At 42.2% G+C, this 20909-nt stretch overlaps 1 protein-coding gene across 2 annotated transcripts in view; it reads left to right on the top strand.

Moving 5' to 3' along the window:
- The first annotated feature begins 1508 nt into the window (after positions 1-1508).
- DPP10 (dipeptidyl peptidase like 10) overlaps positions 1509-20909 on the top strand; it is a 689759-nt gene continuing 670358 nt past the window's right edge. For both annotated transcript variants that reach the window (XM_060106086.1, XM_060106085.1), the window contains exon 1: positions 1509-1580. In XM_060106086.1, coding sequence (XP_059962069.1) covers positions 1509-1580 — 72 coding nt within the window. The remainder of the gene's footprint in view (positions 1581-20909) is intronic.

Here is a 20909-nt window from a genome sequence, read left to right as displayed (position 1 = left end):
CTCAGCTAGGAGGTGGCTAGTTCTTGGACTTAAGTGACTCGGACAAGGATGGAGTTGGTCCTTAGCCAATAAAACATGACTCAAGCTTACTCCGTTCCCCTCCCCCCCACATATGCTAGGTCCCTTCTGCTGAAAACTCCTCACGACCCATGTTCTAAGTCCAGTCATACTGGATATTTAACTCCTCCAGCCTTGTCTCTGGTCAGCCTGTGCCTGAGACTCAGAGAATGCTTTTTGTCCATCTGCTTTGGGCGGGTCCTTTCTAGCAGCCCGGGAAAGCCACGTGCTAGCGCATGTGGATGAAACTGATGGACATTGTCTATTATACCCACAGGAATTCAGCCTCCAAAGAGCTCATTGACTCATTGATTTGTATCCATGCTCCGGGCTCCTGGTACCCACACTATAACGTAAACTCCCTGCTGGCGGGGAATTTGGAGAGTGTGTTTGGCACAGGATAGGTGCTCAGTAAACAAACTTTGAAAGGGAGAGAGTTGTGTTGAGCAAAGGGAAGGCTGCAAAGGTACTTAAAATTTGAAGGGTTTTCTACGTGTCCAAAGAGAGAGAGAAAAAAGAAAAAAGTGTGAGTACCAGAGTATCATCATTATTGTTTTTATTCAACCTTTAGGAATTCCACTGGCATTCACCAGAGAGCTAGCAGGGGAATCCAGGCTGGAGGCTAAAGGACCCCTGTCCACTGACCCAAATCAGGAGGCGCAAAGCCTCGGGTCATAAGCTATGACACCCTCTTGGGTCCGGACAGGTGCTGGTGGCCCGGATGGGGCTCTGGACCCCCAGTACCCCGCTGCCCCCTGCCTTTTCGAGCGCTAGAGCATGCCCAGTGGCAGCGCTGGAGCCACGGAGGGCTTTGCACGCTGGCACTCCGCTTCTCCGGGTTTTAGCAGGAGCCTGCGGGGTGATTGGGGGTGGTGGTGAGGGGACCCGTGGAGCCCGGCAGCCTTGGTCGCGCGTGTGGGGAGCTGGCGCGTGGCGCAGGGCTCTCTCCTGCGTTGCGGTTACTGGGGAGATGCTGGAGCGCGGCGCCCGGCTGCTCCACCTGGCGGGCTGAGCGCTGCGCGGGGAGCCCCGGGGGGCGGGCGGGGGGCGCGGACTGCGGTAGAATGCGAGCCGGGCTCCTCCGGGACTGCGAGACAAAGCTCGAGCGCGGTCAGGTGCCGCTCGCCCGCCGCTCGCCGCTCCACTAACTTGTCTCTTGCTGGTGTCTGGTCTCCAAGGCTCTCAACGCTTTGGGGGTGGTGAGGGGCGGGGGGCGTGGGGAGTTAGAGGGTCTGCGGTGGCCGGAGGAGGGATCCTGCAAGGGGGGAGCCTGCCTGGTGCCGCTCTCCTTCCCTTCCCTCTCGCTCCCCTCCCCCCACCCCGTCGCGGCCGCTTTCCCTTCCGCCAATTCGGAGAGCGTCGGGCGCCTGTGACATGCGATCGCTGCCAAGTGACGGACCCCGAGTCTGAAGTGCCCGCGAGGAAGTGAGCGCCGACGCGGGCCGCCGGCGATGACAGCCATGAAGCCGGAGCAGCAGCCCACCCCGGGGGCCCGGGCGAGCCAGGCTCAGTCGGCGGACCAGGTGAGAGCTGGCAGCTGCGGCCAGGCCCGCCAGGGGAGGGAGGCTGCAAGCCGCGCTCCCCCGCCCCTCAGCCCGGGCTCGGCTCCCACGCCTCCCTCTCCCCACCCTCCCCCCGCCCCAGTTCCAAGGCTCTTCCTCAGCTCCTGCATGGACTCGGCAGGAAGTTAGAGCATCTGAGCGCGCTCCGGGGCCGGGCGAGAGGATGCGCAAGGTGGAGAGCCGCGGGGAAGGGGGGAGAGAGGTAAAGGCTGGGGTGGCCCAGGGAACCCCAGCGGGAGGGCCCCCAAGGGAGGGAGGGAGGGAGAGGTGGCCGGGGCCAAGGCTCCTAGTAACGCACGTTGGAGGAATTGCTGCGCGCCTGGAGGCGTCCACTTGCTGGGTTCCAGCCCTGTCTTCACGTAGCTCGTGAGACGAGCGCTGGCCAAAGCTACCCGAGTAGGCAAATGACCTTTAGGCCTGCAGAGTTTTTCCTTTCCTTTCTTTTTTTTCCTTTGAGGAGACGGGGACGGGGGCGCACAATGGGGGAAGAGGGTACACCACTCATCTGTGGTCTGCTTGGAACGGAGCTTGGAGCAAAAAGGCATAATTAGGGGGGACTGGGAAGATACTGGCTTTAATGATTTGTTGGGTCCAGATGTGTTGTGTCTGCAGAGATGAGGTGCCCTGTGCCAGCTGAGGGTTATTAATCGCTTTTCCGGTTTTCCGCTCCGGCCACCCCCTTTGTGTTTCGGTCTTCGGGGATCTGTAGCATCTTCTGTAGCATCTAGATCTGTAGATCTGTAGCATCTAGATCTGTAGGTCTTCTGTCCCTGGATTGGGGTGACTCGGGAGTTCGGTGTCGCTTTTTCCCGAAGTTGGAGGGTCGGGAGCGCCGAGGTGCCCTGGCAAAGAAGAGGGCGGCTGTGAGAAGCCCGGTCGAGATGCTGTCACGTTTACCTGAATTAGAGAGTCTGAACCTAGAGGGTTACACTTAGGTCAGCGGATAACTAGAGAGCTGGAGAAGGGAGGCGCCGGGTACATAGATGGTCCCTTTGCCCCGAGTGCACTGTTGAAGGCCGCCCGACGCATTTCTGGCAGAGACACTCCTAGCTCACGGCTAGACATGGGTCAAGGGGGTGAGCGAAGCTCCAGTAGCGTCTCGGCTCTTCGCATATTCTAAGCATCGAGGAACTAGTGAACAGGAGCTGTCCAAATCGTCCTGAGTGGCGGGGGCGGGGGGCGGCGGCAGAGGAGGCGACGCCAGGGCTGCTGTTATTAATATTCTAGTCCTGGTCATTGCTCCTGGCTGGTGGCCTCTCTCTTCTCCTTTCCCTCCCCGTCTCATTTCCCTCACATATGTTTCACACAGGTGGTGAGGATTACTCAATGCCTTAAAGCTCCCCATCCCTTTACTGGGATGAATGTTGCAGTTTTTACGAAGCAGTTGTTTTCTTAAACATCCTCTTTGCTCCCTACCCTGCGATAAATATGAAACTATTAAAACATTTGTATTCCATTATATGTCCCTTCCCCTCATACCTCTTTTCCCTGCTCCCTCCTGCAGACACCACAAAGTAACAACTGGTTAGCAGATTATAAAAATAATGTTAGGAGAGGAACATGGATTTAATATCCTCTTTCAGACTGACAGCCCTTAAACTTCATTAACAAGCCACTGAGCCTCTCTACTGCTCTTGGAATGATGATACCAATAAGAACGATTAGTCAGGTGAGAGTCCCCCTACGTGAAATCTTTGCTCACTAACCTGTGACACCAGCTGGTTACTTGGGGTGCTGCAAACAGTTCAATGCTGGTGGAGGTGGGGAAGGAGAAGCAAAGCAGAGCACACAGAAGCTGAAAACGTATATGTAAATGGTGGACAAGCAGTATATGGACAGCAAAGCCTTTTGTCAGAACGAATCTGGTACTTAAAATTCATATAAAGACAGAGATTCAAGTTTGAATTCCTTGTTTCTCTTGTTAGTGTGCATTTTTGTTTATGGTCACTTCGAATAGTCAGGGAGTGGCCATTTGCAGAACTCTTGTTTTAATTGAGTTTTTTAAAGTGCCTTTCTGAGCACTGACATGATTTGAAAATGTCAATGGTATGCATATTACGCTTGAGTTAAAATGAAAGAGATTGATTTCTCAAGGGAAAAGAGACTGAAATGGCAGCATCCCATTGGGGGTTTTCCAAGCACTCCCAGAAAATACCTATATGTAGTCTATTCTTTGTCTAAAGCTTGACATGTGAAATGATGACCAGATGATGTGGACAATTGCTGTGAGTGCTTAAGCTATTTCTTCTAAGATTACTACATTTTTATTAACAGTATTAGTCATTGTGACCTAATTCTGCGGTTGTCAGACAACTCTCATGTGGTCCTAGATATAATACCTCCATATAGACATGATTGATTGTTCAAGTTTCTGTGATATTTCTGGCAAAAAAAAAAAAGATTCACAAATTTATCTAAAACTGTAGCTTTATGAAGTTCTACTTAATGGTTAAATAAGGGGCGTGTTCCAGCTAGTCACTTAGTAGGTATTGATTTTGAGTGATTTAAGCTTTTGAATGTTGTCAGAAAGGTCCTTCACTTTCTGTGGTAGAGACGTTTATGAAACCTCAAAGATGCCTTGTCCTGATGCCATCAAACGCCCATTTCCACTTACAGCACCGTGGAAGACCATAGTCTTTCCTCTGGGTGAAATGGTTATGGACCACATAATTTGGTTGTTGTGATGGTCCTTTAGAGAGCTGGACGTCCCTGTTTCATCTTATCTGCTCTGGTACAGGGTGCCATGACCAGAGGCAGCCCTTCCTCTGGGAGCAGCTGCAGCAAGAATAACAGGAACTGAATATTTTTATTAATGTTCTGAATCATTGGAGATACTTTTATCATCTCAGTAGTCTTGCCTTTAAAGCTTCATTGATTAAATAAATGTTTATAACAGGTACTTCTGTTGTGTTTATAACACTCCATATTTACAAAATGTCCAAAAATAAATGCCTTGCTATTGGTAGAAACAGTCATTCCCACTTAGCGTATAATCAATATCCATTTTACATCAAGGGATACAAAATCTTGAGTGGCTAGTTGTAACTTATTATTAGGTTTTGAAATCACTTCCTGAATGCTTGCTGTGTGCCGAGTACTGTCCTCTGGGTTGATAAGGTAACATTCAATGAATGCAGTTTTCTGTTTGATCCTCAAAGCAACTTTTTTTTTTTTTTTTTTTTTTTTTTTTTTTTTTAAGTTTTTTTTTTTTATTACAAATTTAATCAGTTATACATATACATATGTTCCCATATCCCCTCCCTTTTGCGTCTCCCTCCCACCCTCCCTATCCCACCCCTCCAGGCGGTCACAAAGAACCGAGCTGATCTCCCTGTGCTATGCGGCTGCTTCCCACTAGCTATCTACCTTACGTTTAGTAGTGTATATATGTCCATGCCGCTCTTTCACTTTGTCACAGCTTACCCTTCCCCCTCCCCATATCCTCAAGTCCATGCTCTAGTAGGTCTGTGTCTTTATTCCTGTCTTACCCCTATGTTCTTCATGACATTTTTTTCTTAAATTCCATATATATGTGTCAGCATACAGTATTTGTCTTTCTCTTTCTGACTTACTTCACTGTGTATGACAGACTCTAGGTCCATCCACCTCATTACAAATAGCTCAATTTCATTTCTTTTTATGGCTGAGTAATATTCCATTGTATATATGTGCCACATCTTCTTTATCCATTCATCCGATGATGGACACTTAGGTTGTTTCCATCTCCGGGCTATTGTAAATAGGGCTGCTATGAACATTTTGGTACATGTCTCTTTTTGAATTATGGTTTTCTCAGGGTATATGCCCAGTAGTGGGATTGCTGGGTCATATGGTAGTTCTATTTGTAGTTTTTTAAGGAACCTCCATACCGTTCTCCATAGTGGCTGTACCAATTCACATTCCCACCAGCAGTGCAAGAGTGTTCCCTTTTTTCCACACCCTCTCCAGCATTTATTGTTTCTAGATTTTTTGATGATGGCCATTCTGACTGGTGTGAGATGATATCTCATTGTAGTTTTGATTTGCATTTCTCTAATGAGTAAAGATGTTGAGCATCCTTTCATGTGTTTGTTGGCTGTCTGTATATCTTCTGTGGAGAAATGTCTATTTAGGTCTTCTGCCCATTTTTGGATTGGGTTGTTTGTTTTTTTGCTATTGAGCTGCATGAGCTGCTTATAAATTTTGGAGATTAATCCTTTGTCAGTTGCTTCATTTGCAAATATTTTCTCCCATTCTGAGGGTTGTCTTTTCGTCTTGTTTATGGTTTCCTTTGCTGTGCAAAAGCTTTGAAGTTTCATTAGGTCCCATGTGTTTATTTTTGTCTTTATTTCCATTTCTCTAGGAGGTGGGTCAAAAAGGATCTTGCTGTGATTTATGTCATAGAGTGTTCTGCCTATGTTTTCCTCTAGGAGTTTGATAGTGTCTGGCCTTACATTTAGGTCTTTAATCCATTTTGAGCTAATTTTTGTGTATGGTGTTAGGGAGTGATCTAATCTCATACTTTTACATGTCCCTGTCCAGTTTTCCCAGCACCACTTATTGAAGAGACTGTCCTTTCTCCACTGTACATTCCTGCCTCCTTTATCAAAGATAAGGTGACCATATGTCCGTGGGTTTATCTCTGGGCTTTCTATCCTGTTCCATTGATCTATCTTTCTGTTTTTGTGCCAGTACCATACTGTCTTGATTACTGTAGCTTTGTAGTATAGTCTGAAGTCAGGGAGCCTGATTCCTCCAGCTCCATTTTTCGTTCTCGAGATTGCTTTGGCTATTCGGGGTCTTTTGTGTTTCCATACAAATTGTGAAATTTTTTGTTCTAGTTCTGTGAAAAATGCCATTGGTAGTTTGATAGGTATTGCATTGAATCTGTAGATTGCTTTGGGTAGTAGAGTCATTTTCACAATGTTGATTCTTCCAATCCAAGAACATGGTACATCTCTCCATCTATTTGTATCATCTTTAATTTCTTTCATCAGTGTCTTATAATTTTCTGCATACAGGTCTTTTGTCTCCTTAGGTAGGTTTATTCCTAGATATTTTATTCTTTTTGTTGCAATGGTAAATGGGAGTGTTTTCTTGATTTCACTTTCAGATTTTTCATCATTAGTATATAGGAATGCCAGAGATTTCTGTGCATTAATTTTGTATCCTGCAACTTTACCAAATTCATTGATTAGCTCTAGTAGTTTTCTGGTAGCATCTTTAGGATTCTCTATGTATAGTATCATGTCATCTGCAAACAGTGACAGCTTTACTTCTTCTTTTCCCATTTGGATTCCTTTTATTTCCTTTTCTTCTCTGATTGCTGTGGCTAAAACTTCCAAAACTATGTTGAATAAGAGTGGTGAGAGTGGGCAACCTTGTCTTGTTCCTGATCTTAGTGGAAATGGTTTCAGTTTTTCACCATTGAGGACGATGCTGGCTGTGGGTTTGTCATATATGGCCTTTATTATGTTGAGGAAAGTTCCCTCTATGCCTACTTTCTGCAGGGTTTTTATCATAAATGGGTGTTGAATTTTGTCAAAAGCTTTCTCTGCATCTATTGAGATGATCATATGGTTTTTCTCCTTCAGTTTGTTAATATGGTGTATCACATTGATTGATTTGCGTATATTGAAGAATCCTTGCATTCCTGGAATAAACCCCACTTGATCATGGTGTATGATCCTTTTAATGTGCTGTTGAATTCTGTTTGCTAGTATTTTGTTGAGGATTTTTGCATCTATGTTCATCAGTGATATTGGCCTGTAGTTTTCTTTCTTTGTGACATCCTTGTCTGGTTTTGGTATCAAGGTGATGGTGGCCTCGTAGAATGAGTTTGGGAGTGTTCCTCCCTCTGCTATATTTTGGAAAAGTTTGAGAAGGATAGGTGTTAGCTCTTCTCTAAATGCTTGATAGAATTCGCCTGTGAAGCCATCTGGTCCTGGGCTTTTGTTTGTTGGAAGATTTTTAATCACAGTTTCAATTTCAGTGCTTGTGATTGGTCTGTTCATATTTTCTATTTCTTCCTGACTCAGTCTTGGCAGGTTGTGCATTTCTAAGAATTTGTCCATTTCTTCCAGGTTGTCCATTTTATTGGCATAGAGTTGCTTGTAGTAATCTCTCATGATCTTTTGTATTTCTGCAGTGTCAGTTGTTATTTCTCCTTTTTCATTTCTAATTCTATTGATTTGAGTCTTCTCCCTTTTTTTCTTGATGAGTCTGGCTAATGGTTTATCAATTTTGTTTATCTTCTCAAAGAACCAGCTTTTAGTTTTATTGATCTTTGCTATCGTTTCCTTCATTTCTTTTTCATTTATTTCTGATCTGATTTTTATGATTTCTTTCCTTCTGCTAACTTTGGGATGTTTTTGTTCTTCTTTCTCTAATTGCTTTAGGTGCAAGGTTAGGTTGTTTATTCGAGATATTTCCTGTTTCTTAAGGTGGGATTGTATTGCCATAAACTTCCCTCTTAGAACTGCTTTTGCTGCATCCCATAGGTTTTGGGTCGTCGTGTCTCCATTGTCATTTGTTTCTAGGTATTTTTTAATTTCCTCTTTGATTTCTTCAGTGATCACTTCGTTATTAAGTAGTGTATTGTTTAGCCTCCATGTGTTTGTATGTTTTACAGCTCTTTTCCTGTAATTGATATCTAGTCTCATAGCATTGTGGTCGGAAAAGATACTTGATACAATTTCAATTTTCTTAAATTTACCAAGGCTTGATTTGTGACCCAAGATATGATCTATCCTGGAGAATGTTCCATGAGCACTTGAGAAAAATGTGTATTCTGTTGTTTTTGGATGGAATGTCCTATAAATATCAATTAAGTCCATCTTGTTTAATGTATCATTTAAAGCTTGTGTTTCCTTATTTATTTTCATTTTGGATGACCTGTCCATTGGTGAAAGTGGGGTGTTAAAGTCCCCTACTATGATTGTGTTACTGTCGATTTCTCCTTTTATGGCTGTTAATATTTCCCTTATGTATTGAGGTGCTCCTATGTTTGGTGCATAAATATTTACAATTGTTATATCTTCTTCTTGGATTGATCCCTTGATCATTATGTAGTGTCCTTCTTTGTCTCTTCTAGTAGTCTTTATTTTAAAGTCTATTTTGTCTGATATGAGAATTGCTACTCCAGCTTTCTTTTGGTTTCCATTTGCATGGAATATCTTTTTCCATCCCCTTACTTTCAGTCTGTATGTGTCTCTAGGTCTGAAGTGGGTCTCTTGTAGACAGCATATATATGGGTCTTGTTTTTGTATCCATTCAGCCAGTCTGTGTCTTTTGGTGGGAGCATTTAGTCCATTTACATTTAAGGTAATTATTGATATGTATGTTCCTATTCCCATTTTCTTAATTGTTTTGGGTTCGTTATTGTAGTTCTTTTCCTTCTGTTGTGTTTCTTGCCTAGAGAAGTTCCTTTAGCATTTGTTGTAAAGCTGGTTTGGTGGTGCTGAACTCTCTCAGCTTTTGCTTGTCTGTAAAGGTTTTAATTTCTCCATCAAATCTGAATGAGATCCTTGCTGGGTAGAGTAATCTTGGTTGCAGGTTTTTCTCCTTCATCACTTTAAGTATGTCCTGCCACTCCCTTCTGGCTTGTAGAGTTTCTGCTGAGAGATCAGCTGTTATCCTGATGGGGATTCCCTTGTGTGTTATTTGTTGTTTTTGCCTTGCTGCTTTTAATATGATTTCTTTGTGTTTAATTTTTGACAGTTTGATTAATATGTGTCTTGGTGTATTTCTCCTTGGATTTATTCTGTATGGGACTCTCTGTGCCTCCTGGACTTGATTAACTATTTCCTTTCCCATATTAGGGAAGTTTTCAACTATAATCTCTTCAAATATTTTCTCAGTCCCTTTCTTTTTCTCTTCTTCTTCTGGAACCCCTATAATTCGAATGTTGGTGCGTTTAATGTTGTCCCAGAGGTCTCTGAGACTGTCCTCTGTTCTTTTCATTCTTTTTTCTTTATTTTGCTGTGCAGCAGTTATTTCCACTATTTTATCTTCCACCTCACTTATCCGTTCTTCTGCCTCAGTTATTCTGCTATTGATCCCATCTAGAGTATTTTTTATTTCATTTATTGTGTTTTTAATCGATGCTTGATTCGTCTTTAGTTCTTCTAGGTCCTTGTTAACTGTTTCTTGCATTTTGTCTATTCTATTTCCAAGATTTTGGATCATCTTTACCATCATTATTCTGAATTCTTTTTCAGATAGACTGCCTATTACCTCTTCATTTGTTAGGTCTGGTGGGTTTTTATCTTGCTCCTTCTCCTGCTGTGTGTTTTTCTGTCTTCTCATTTTGCTTATGTTACTGTGTTTGGGGTCTCCTTTTTGCAGGCTGCAGGTTCGTAGTTCCCGTTGTTTTTGGTGTCTGTCCCCAGTGGCTAAGGTTGGTTTAGTGGGTTGTGTAGGCTTCTTGGTGGAGGGGACTACTGCCTGTGTTCTGGTGGATGAGGCTGGATCTTGTCTTTCTGGTGGGCAGGTCCACGTCTGGTGGTGTGTTTTGGGGTGTTTGCGGACTTTTTATGATTTGAGGCAGCCTCTCAGCTAATGGGTGGCGTTGTGTTCCTGTCTTGCTAGTTGTTTGGCATAGGGTGTCCAGCACTGTAGCTTGCTGGTCGTTGAGTGAAGCTGGGTGCTGGTGTTGAGATGGAGATCTCTGGAAGATTTTCGCCGTTTGATATTATGTGGAGCTGGGAGGTCTCTTGTGGACCAGTGTCCTGAAGTTGGCTCTCCCACCTCAGAGGCACAGCACTGACTCCTGGCTCCTCAATTTGGGATGATTTGTTGTCTATTCATGTATTCCACAGATGCAGGGTACATGAAGTTGATTGTGGAGCTTTAATCCGCTGCTTTTGAGGCTGCTGGGAGAGGTTTCCCTTTCTCTTCTTTGTTCTCACAGCTCCTGGGTCTCAGCTTTGGATTTGTCCCCGCCTCTGCGTGTAGGTCGCCGGAGGGCGTCTGTTCTTCGCTCAGACAGGACAGGGTTAAAGGAGCAGCCTCTTCGGGGACTCTGGCTCACTCAGGCCGGGCGGGAGGGAGGGGCACGGAGTGCGGGGCGAGCCTGCAGCGGCAGAGGTCGGCGTGACGTTGCACCAGCCTGAGGCGCGCCGTGCGTTCTCCCAGGGAAGCCGCCCCTGGATCCCGGGACCCCGGCAGTGGCAGGCTGCACAGGCTCCCGGAAGGGCGGTGTGGACAGTGACCTGCGCTCGCACACAGGCTTCTTGGCGGCGGCAGCAGCAGCCCCAGCGTCCCACGCCCGTCTCTGGGCTCCGCGCTTTCAGCCGCGACTCGCGCCCGTCTCTGGAGCTGCTTTACGCGGCGCTCTTAATCCCCTCTCCTCGCGCACCAGGAAACCAAGAGGGAAGAAAAAGTCTCCTGCCTCTTCGGCAGCTCCAGAGTTTTCCCGGACTCCCTCCCGGCTAGCTGTGGCACATTAGCCCCCTTCAGGCTGAGTTCTCGCCGCCAGCCCCAGTCCTCTCCCTGCGCTCTGACCGAAGCCCGAGCCTCAGCTCCAGCGCCGCCCGCCCCGGCGGGGGAGCAGACAAGCCTCTCGGGCTGGTGAGTGCCGCTCGGCACCGCTCCTCTGTGCGGGAATCTCTCTGCTTTGCCCTACCCAGGTATGTGGGGAGTTTCTTGCCTTTTGGGAGGTCTGGGGTCTTCTGCCAGTGTTCAGTAGGTGTTCTGTAGGAGTTGTTCCACGTGTAGCTGTATTTCTGGTGTATCTGTAGGGAGGAAGGTGATCTCCGCGTCTTACTCTTCCGCCATCTTACCCGGAAGTCCAAAGCAACTTTTTGAGTTAGGTCTTGTTGTTATTCCTGTTTTAGAGATGAGAACACAGAGGATTAAAGAAACTAAGCAACTTGATCAACCTTGACTTCATAAGTGGTAGAGATGAGACATAGCCCTAGTCTATGGCATTTAAGAAAAATAAGCTCATTTAAGTCTAAAGCTCCACCTTTTGGACTTCCCTGGTGGCAGAGTGGTTAAGAATCCAGCTGCCAATGCAGGGGACACAGGTTCGAGCCCTGGCCCAGGAAGATCCCACATGCCCCGGAGCAGCTAAGCCCACGTGCCACAACTACTGAGCCTGTGCTCTAGAGCCCATGAGTCACAACTGCTGAAGCCTGTGCACCTAGAGCCCATGCTCCTCAATAAGAGAAGCCACCACAATGAGAAGCCCGTGCACCACAACAAAGAGTAGCCCCTGCTTGCTACAACTAGAGAAAGCGAGCAGCAACGAAGACCCAATGCAGCCAAAGATAAAAAATGTAAATAAATTAATTTTAAAAAAGCTCCACCTCTAACCTCTACACAGTTATAGTTCAACACACTCCGATTAACATAATGCAGAAGAATTGCAAATATTATGTATGTGTGTGTACAAATTTACAGTGATTATAAAGTAAAGAATTTGTTTAAAGCTTCAACTATAAATGTAAATAATATCTCTTGAAATTTAAAAGTTAACGTAATATCTCTTCTGTTGATTAAAATAATATAAAAAGAACCAGATATACCCTGATAAGTACACAGGAACTTAAAAAAAAAAATTCGTATCATTTGCCCTTGGTAATGATGAGACTTTCAAGCCTTCTTAAACAAGTACATTTTTATAGTTAGACCTGGTTTAGAGTTTGCCCACGTTGCCACCAGGTGGCACCCTTTTGCTGAGTCCAATGGGGAAAAGTATTTCCTAAAATGTTTGACAGTCCTCAGCTCCAAAAAAATGAAATCAAACAAAAACAAAAACAAAAACAAACAAGGAAAAAACCCATAACCTCACTTTCTGAAGTATGACTAAAAAGTGTATTTTTATAAACAACTCTTTGGCTGTAGAGGCAGCATTAGTTATGCATAAAACAAACAAACAACAACAACAACAAGACTCATTCTGGTAGAAATCCAGTCACTTACAGTTCAGCACATAGCAGCCTCTTGATGAAATAATTCATGGTCAAAATTGCGATTAAGGGCTTCCCTGGTGGCGCAGTGGTTGAGAGTCCGCCTGCTGATGCAGGGGACACAGGTTCGTGCCCTAGTCTGGGAAGATCCCACATGCCGCGGAGCGGCTAGGCCCGGGAGCCATGGCCACTGAGCCTGCACGCCCAGAGCCTGTGCTCTGCAACGGAAGAAGCCCCAACAGTGAGAGGCCCGTGTACTGGAAAAAAAAAAAAATTGCGATTAAATATGTAATGTATAAAATGCCTTTTGTAAAATACCTATGGTACATTTGGCTTTTATGTAATATTAACCTAAAAAGTTTCCATAAAAAAATTAGGATTCACTATTTTTATTCCAACTTTGGTCTAGCAAACCTGATTAAAATTTTCAAATGTATGCTTAATGAACTCATAAAAAAGTTATTCTTCCTTTTTTCCCTTACTAATACATAAACATGTTATAATTTAGTTTATAAAGTATTGTTTTTAACGCAGAACCTCAAAAATAGCTTTTAGAAACCATGTTGAAAAACTTTATTTAATAGAAGGTTTATTACTTCTAAGCGTTCAACATAAAATATATACTGTCTTATTGGTGGAAGAATTCTATATGATTTGGTTATGAAAGACATTTGATGCAGGTGCTATGTAGAAGTCTTTATAACTTAGGAGATATTATACGTTTCCTACCATCCCTCAATTTCTTATTATATTTATTTTACGTATATCTTATTGCATACATATGACATTATGTCTACTGCGTTTAGAACATACCACAAAACATTCCTTGCTTATAAGCTTCTAATCTCTCTGTTTATTTCAAAGACTGAGCAAATTACACATTTAAGAAAGATTAAACTATATTAAAAACAAGTTAAAGAAAATCGTATTATTAAATATTAATGCTGCATTATCTTATGAAGTGCATTACATTGGAAACAAAACACTGAAACCAAATTTCTCCCAGTTTGAGTAAAAATAAAGCTATTTCCCAGTTTTCGTTCCTTGAATCATTTATGATTACATAATGTTTTAAGCTTCTAGTACTTATAGGCATATTTTAGATTTATTTACATTTTACCAACATACACAAAACTAGAATGTTGCAACTAGGACTGTGAGCTTTTGTGCCATAAAACCAGGAGTATTTCTTTACTACTGTCTATAGTTATGCACTGGAAGCACAGATTCAAGTTCATATCTCAGCTTGGCCAGTCATTGCTGTGTTTTGGGGGGCAAGATAACTCATTTTCTGTATTTCATCTGTGACTGGAGGTGACTGCAGATCCTTTACATGCTTGTGGTAAGGATTGAGTGAAATAATATGTAAAAGCTTTTGAATAATGTTTGTCTCATACCAATGCTCTCATTAAATGTATAGTCTAGGAACAGGAGCCTAGGGGAAAACAAAGCTTAGAGGATCACTGAATCACCTACAGCTGGTATAATATTTTAACATTTTACTGAGTATTACATTGTTTAGTACACATATGTGTATGATTACCTATGAGTTTGCACATGCATAAAAATATTTTAATAATGTAATATATATTATTGGGTTAGGCATCTAGCCTGATTGGGCAGAAATGCAGACTTCAGAATATTCTGTAGCATCCTTATTTCCACTCAATCAAAACTCACTTTTTACTGTCCTTCTCTGTAAGGGACCAGGCTGAAAGTAAACATTGGCTAATTCTCACTAACAGGGGAATTAGCTGCTGAATACGCATATTGTTTTCAATGTAATGCACTCATATTGGTAATTAGCATGGAGAAAGAGGAAGTTTGAAGAAAAAAAGGGTGTGACTTACAGAAATATCTCAGGAGGTGAGATTTCAGTCATTTCAGTCATTCAGGAGAATGTGCATAGTAGTGGAACCCCCTGCAGGGAGCCCAGTGTGGGTGCGCCTACCGTCACTGGGAGTGAGACTGAGTGACCCAATATTGGGCTCAGCGTAATTCGAAAGATTTTTTAATAAACACTTTTCAACAGTTATTCCTATGCAATATTTAAATACAGACAACATTTTTTATGTTGTGACTATTAAAGTTACCTCCATATATTTTCATACTTGCTGAGTGACTTCGTGTGTTCTAATCAAGTCCACGTCTTACTGAAATATTATAACGGGGGTATGTACGAAGACATACGTCAACTAGCAAAGGGTGGAGCTCTTCCCATCTGAAGACCTGTAAAGGCTCCAAAAAAGGGCAAATTAATAATGGAGGGAATATAAACTTCTTCATAAACACGTCTTCACGTCGAGTTGGAAATGTTTCCACCCTCGTGTATGCTGCCTTGCTTTGAGAAGTCTTACAGCTCAGTGTCAATTATTCCCAGCACACTCTTGTGTTAAAGTTTATGCTTGACCTGATCCACAAGCTTTTTGGCAATAACTAATCTCCTTTTACTTTTCTCCATCTAGACAACACCTGTTTTCCAAGGCTTTTAAATTGTGCACCTATCACCCCCCTCCCCGACCTGATAGAGACATCCTTATCATTTGTTACGTATTAGCTAAAGGAGGGCTTGTCATTTCCAGGATAGTAGAGAAAGCTGGGAAGTAGGCTCAGTGGAAAGAATGGGACACTGAAGAGAGAGCTCCTCTACTGTAGATTCATTTTAGTTAAGCTGTCCTAAATCTCCAAGGTTTCAAACATACCCATATGTGATGGTAAATATAACACCCACTGCCAGGCCAAATACAGAAAACTGACTTGTATCCAAAGCTGATTAAAATAAACATTTTATTTTAAACTATAATTGATGTTAACAGAACTCTTGGTAATATCTTCTACAGAATAAAAAATGATTTTCATTTTCTTTTCAAGTTTGTCCTCCCGTGGTTTATTTGAAAATTGTTAAAGCACTAATAATTTTTAAACCAACTTTCAGATAACATGCTTATTCCATTAACCAGAACAGTACATTTTATTGTACAATATATTTTGGAATTGCCAAATGATTTTCAGATTTAATTATATTCTGGGGAAGAAGGCAACATGATGTAAGGTTGAAAACAGAGTCCAACAGATTGCAGGTTGAATCCTTCTTCTTCCCTTTATCATGCAATGTAGGGCAAATGCTTTAACCCCTCTAAAACCTTTTCCTCACCTTTAGAGGAAGCGGATGGGGAGAGTGCGGCAAGGGTGAGAGACAGTCTGTATGAAGGGATCGTACAATATCTGACCCAAGGCAGCACTTAGTAAGTATTTTTATTCTTATCGCTACTATGCTTCTCAATCATTTGAGAAGATTATTTCATTCTTTTGCAAGGGTAATTTTGCATTTACCTTGATGAAAATGCTGAATATATATGTATGTGTGTATGTGTTCATTATCATATGTACACACACCACGTACACATACATACTTATGATCTAAATATACTGGGTATTTTACAGTCGGTTTATTGTAAGGCATTAGGTAAAAAAATTTAACAACCTGACTGATTTCTACTGTTTTTAGCTGCTCACCTGTTTAGGATCTTCTTTGAAGTGCTCATGGTTTAATAATCTCTTTACAAAAGTTTGGTTTCCAGAAAGGATTGAATTTCCTTAGAAATTCTTTGCATATGGGAACCGATGATATGTTGAGTTGAAATTTAAGAAAAGTGCATAATCAAAACTGACTTCAGATCTGGAAGAGCCAAGTCAAGCTGCCTGTGTATTCTCTAGCCAAGGTGTATATTATCTGACTTGAATATTATTGTCATTTATCATACTTATCACAGGTCAATGCAAAAACCAATGTATCAGGTTACAAGAGAGCAAATGAAGAAAAGTGAGGAAACAAGCCATGTTGATTATCTTTATCCCCAGCCCCCTTTTGAGATCTAAATGAAGATTCAATTTCTTCTTCCATTTGAGAGTTTCTGCTCTGAAAACATAAATATGACAAATCTGAATTATATCACTGAGAACCTGAATGGCAGGCTCTCCTGTGATTTATTTTCCAATAATGGACCAGAGAGACCACTCGAAGTTGCATTAATAATGCTTGTACAGGGTTGAAGCAGGCCTTTCCTGTTATTGGTACATGGGTTTACTTTTTGCAAGAGGAATGGAGTAAGTGAAAATTCAGATACGCTTCCATTAATCACATCTCACCTCCAGGAAAGGTTTTAATATGAGTTAATTAACGCAAGACATGGACTTTTTTTTTCATTTCACATATTTTGAAACAAGTGCTAGAAAGTCTTTTTTTAAAAAATAAAGCAACCCTTTCAATCAATGTTTCATAAACTTGCATAATGATTCTTCTCACCTAGACACAGAATCCAGGATTAGGAATCAAGACACCTTTTGAGTAGAGGTCAAAAATCTATAGAAAAATCTGAAATTCATGTAGAATTTCTAAAATGTAGAAATAGGTCATTTGTTTTGCTAGGTTAGAATATAATTTACATTTCCTGGGTTCTATGAATTTATGAATAGATTTTCCTATCTACTCCATTAGCTTTTAGTGATTTTAAGGAAAAAGACCATGCATTTCACTGGTTTGTTTCTTTTTAGAATACTACAAAATGTGTTTTAAGATATAAAGAAAATATAGTTTGAAGGTATATTCGTCATCTTCATAAAGTAATTCCTTTTCTCTGATCCTGTGAATTAAGCGTATTCCGTTTCTTGACAGCCATGTTGTCAGTGATAGGTAGGTGTGAATTGAACCTGGAGTTGGAATGGAAGAGACTCACCCTTATTCACACCTGTGGAGGTTGTTTATAATTATTCTAAATGAGGTTTACGGACCGTTAGTGCCACAGTGGCATTACGGGTGTTTTGCATCTGCCACTCCTTACAAGTGTCTGTTTGCTCACAGAATCAGTGCTTCTTACGTTACAGGATTGTCATTTTGATTCCTTTGTCTCCCTTTGCATCTGTGTCATCTCCAAATCCAAATCCAGTTTTTTCTACCCTTCTGTATTTCTGAGATCCAGTTTCTGTCCAAGACTGATTCCCTGATGTCTAAACTACTGCGATGTCCATAGTGGCCTTGCTCTTCCAAATTCTTCCTTCAAATAGCCATAAAGTCATAAATGATGATAACATTTTGAGAAACTGTTCTGTTTGCTGAATCTAATGCCTTTGTTTTCATATCAGGAGACAGTCAGTGCAGAGGTGAGTGGCCTGTCTCAGATCACACAGTTTGTTAGAATCAGAAGCAATAATTGATTTTGGGTCTTTTCAGCAATGGCCATTTTTCATGTGTCATGCTGCCAGAGTCAGCTATTGATACAGAGCCTTTGATAGTTTCTTGGTGGCACATTCACCTTCCTTAGCATTTGATGTCAGAGTAAAATTTGTTTTTGAAATTAATGTTCTTAAAAGCTTTGAATCTGTAGGCAAAACTCACTTGACATTTCTTGGTTTCTCCAGTGTGATGTGTTGGTTCTAGACCAGTGGTCCATAGACTCTTGGCACTTGGCAGCAAGACTTCACAGAACCACATAGGCATCTTCTCCAACTTGCCATGGCAAGAAGTCACCCCAATGTCCTAAAGCCATCCTGAGAGTAAACTGTGAGATGCGCTTTTCCAAGGAAACGACAGCATCTCTCACTGTACATGAAGACACAGGCATTCTTAAACCTCTTCTCTTCCCCTCAGCATGAAAGAGGACCCATTGATCCTCTTTCAGCAGTTGAAATTGCAATTCAATGATGAATAGATGAGTGATTGGATGAATCTCTTTTTATTTATTTTTTTATTTTTTAAACTTTTTAAACATCTTTATTGGAGTATAATTGCTTTACAATGGTGTGTTAGTTTCTGCTTTAAAACAAAGTGAATCAGCTATACATATACGTATGTTCCCATATCTCTTCCCTCTTGCGTCTCCCTCCCTCCCACCGTCCCTATCCCACCCCTGTAGGTGGTCACAAAGCACCGAGCTGATCTCCCTGTGCTATGCGGCTGCTTCCCACTAGCTAGCTATTTTACGTTTGGTATGCGCTTGGCACCCTAGAAAGCACGAAGGTGAATTTTAGAGCTTTCTTGATAAGTTAATAGAAACAACAGGCTTCTGATTCGCTGGAGTTCTTGGAAGACAGGGCTGCTTCTAGAAGCTGTGGTAATTTTGTCAGAGTCCCAAGTTCTGATACCAGACCAGAGAAACTTTTATCTGCTAAATAAATAAACAAGAAGTAGTTTTGAGTCACACAGAATTCTTTTTAGTGGAAAGAACTATGGCTTTGTATTAATCTAACCTCAGTTTAAACTCTATTTACTAGTTTGAGCAAGTCACCCAGTCTCTCTCTGAATTTAATACTTCATCTGGAAATGGGATGATGCTTACCATGCAGAATTGTTCTGAGGACTAGCAATGAATAGGTTTCTTAAGCAGGGGATGCTGAAAATGGCCGTGCTTTTTGTTGTTGTTTTTATTAATGTGTATTGGGTTGCTCTACCAGACAGAGGCAAAGGGATGGGCAATCAAGCTTCACTGGATTGGAGGTTCCAGCTTTAAAGCTTTTTTCTCTGTTACTTTTTTTTTTTTTTTTTTTGCGGTATGCGGGCCTCTCACTGTTGTGGCCTCCCCCGTTGCGGAGCACAGGCTCCGGACGCGCAGGCTCCGGACGCGCAGGCTCAGCGGCCATGGCTCACGGGCCCAGCCGCTCCGCGGCATATGGGATCCTCCCAGACCGGGGCACGAACCCGTATCCCCTGCATCGGCAGGCGGACTCTCAACCACTTGCGCCACCAGGGAGGCCCTCTCTGTTACTTTGATTAAACTTCAGAGCAGCTTTCATACTGAGCTCTTGTTTTATTTTGACATGGAGATTATATGGATTCATCCTGGCTCCAAAGCAAACATGGATTAGGAGTTGGTCAGTAACATATATGACATCTATTTATTTTTATATTCCTTATAAGTGCAGAAAAATCAACAAAGTTTGCATTCTGAAGGTGGAGAACTGAATGTGGATTTGCCTTTCCTGATTTCTTCCCTCCATTCCATGGTTAAAATCCTTCTAATGCTTCTGATACATTCTACATTTGGAGTACTGTTTCATTCTTATTCAGAGCTACAGTCCTTGAGCTGTAATGGCGAATCCAAAAAAACTAATATAGAATCACAGACGGTGCAAATATTTGAAAATAGGTAAATACAATCTAGGATTAGCTGCTTGGGCTCAGAAATGTCAGCTTTGTATTGCTTATTTGTCACACAAGGCGATTTTAGTTAAGGGGAAATCCAGGACAAAAGCATCATGATACAAAATTGCTGGTTTGGAGCTATGCATCATAACAAGCCCATAATTGTTATATAAACTCCAGAATGAGTTGGTCTGTAACAGGAAAAGGTGTTTCAGAGAGGTCACAAAGTACCAAGAGGCTCTATAGGTGGTAAAAACAGTAAGTAAATATGATAACATGGAACTGCTATCATTACTGTCTGCGGAATTATACTTGAAGCCAATTTTTGAGGAGAAAATATCCATTCTTATGAGTATGCTGCAGTTTCATATTAAATGACCTGAGCATGGGAACCAATAGATTGCCAGCATAAAATCCGTCCATGGTAATTATTAGTAACAAGAGCTATGTGTCCCTGTTTCTGACTCTGAGCGTTTTAAACAATATAATCTAATTTTCCTTTAGTTTTGCCCCTATAAGAGATGTGATTCTTTGAAAAGGATCTTGGAACTAACTATGGTGATTAAGTCACCTGGTTTACTGATAAGACAGCTGAGAATGATAAAGGCTAACTTGTTCAAGGTCATACCAACTGATGATTTTAGAAACTGGAGTAGATTAGAAACCAGAGTTCCTCACTTCTAGGTTGGGAGTCTGTAGAAGGAGACTCACTCAATCATGGGATCGTGGAAGTCATTTCTGGTTGTCTGTGTTCTTGTCAGAGAAGTAAAGGTGGATGAGAATTAACATGGGAAGGTTCCAGCTTGTTTAAAAGTTCTTCTTTTAATTTAAAAGTTTTTTCTAGGCAGTAGGTTTAATAAGATTAGATCTATTATATATCAATCCTATCAGGAAGCATCAAAGAGCAGGTGGTCATGTGTGTAATGGTTGTGTGAAACCTCGATTTTCTGCGGTTTCTCATTTCTCGGATGAAGTGGCAGAGAATGAGAAGAGATGCTGTAGGTTATATACGACCTGTAAAGCAGCACTGATCCCTATCAAGTAAGAAATCATGGATCTCATGTAAATATACAGGGAACATTATGTCCAGGACTTAATTTATTTTTTATTATTATTATTATTATTTTTTGTGGTATGTGGGCCTCTCACTGTTGTGGCCTCTCCCGTTGTGGAGCACAGGCTCCGGATGCGCAGGCTCAGCAGCCATGGCTCACGGGCCCAGCCGCTCCGCGGCATGTGGGATCTTCCCAGACCAGGGCA

This window comes from Mesoplodon densirostris, chromosome 8 (assembly GCF_025265405.1).
Source record: "Mesoplodon densirostris isolate mMesDen1 chromosome 8, mMesDen1 primary haplotype, whole genome shotgun sequence".
NCBI classification, from domain to species: Eukaryota; Metazoa; Chordata; class Mammalia; order Artiodactyla; family Ziphiidae; genus Mesoplodon; species Mesoplodon densirostris.
Note: the sequence above shows the minus strand (reverse complement) of the source record. Positions and strands in the feature narration are given on the sequence as shown.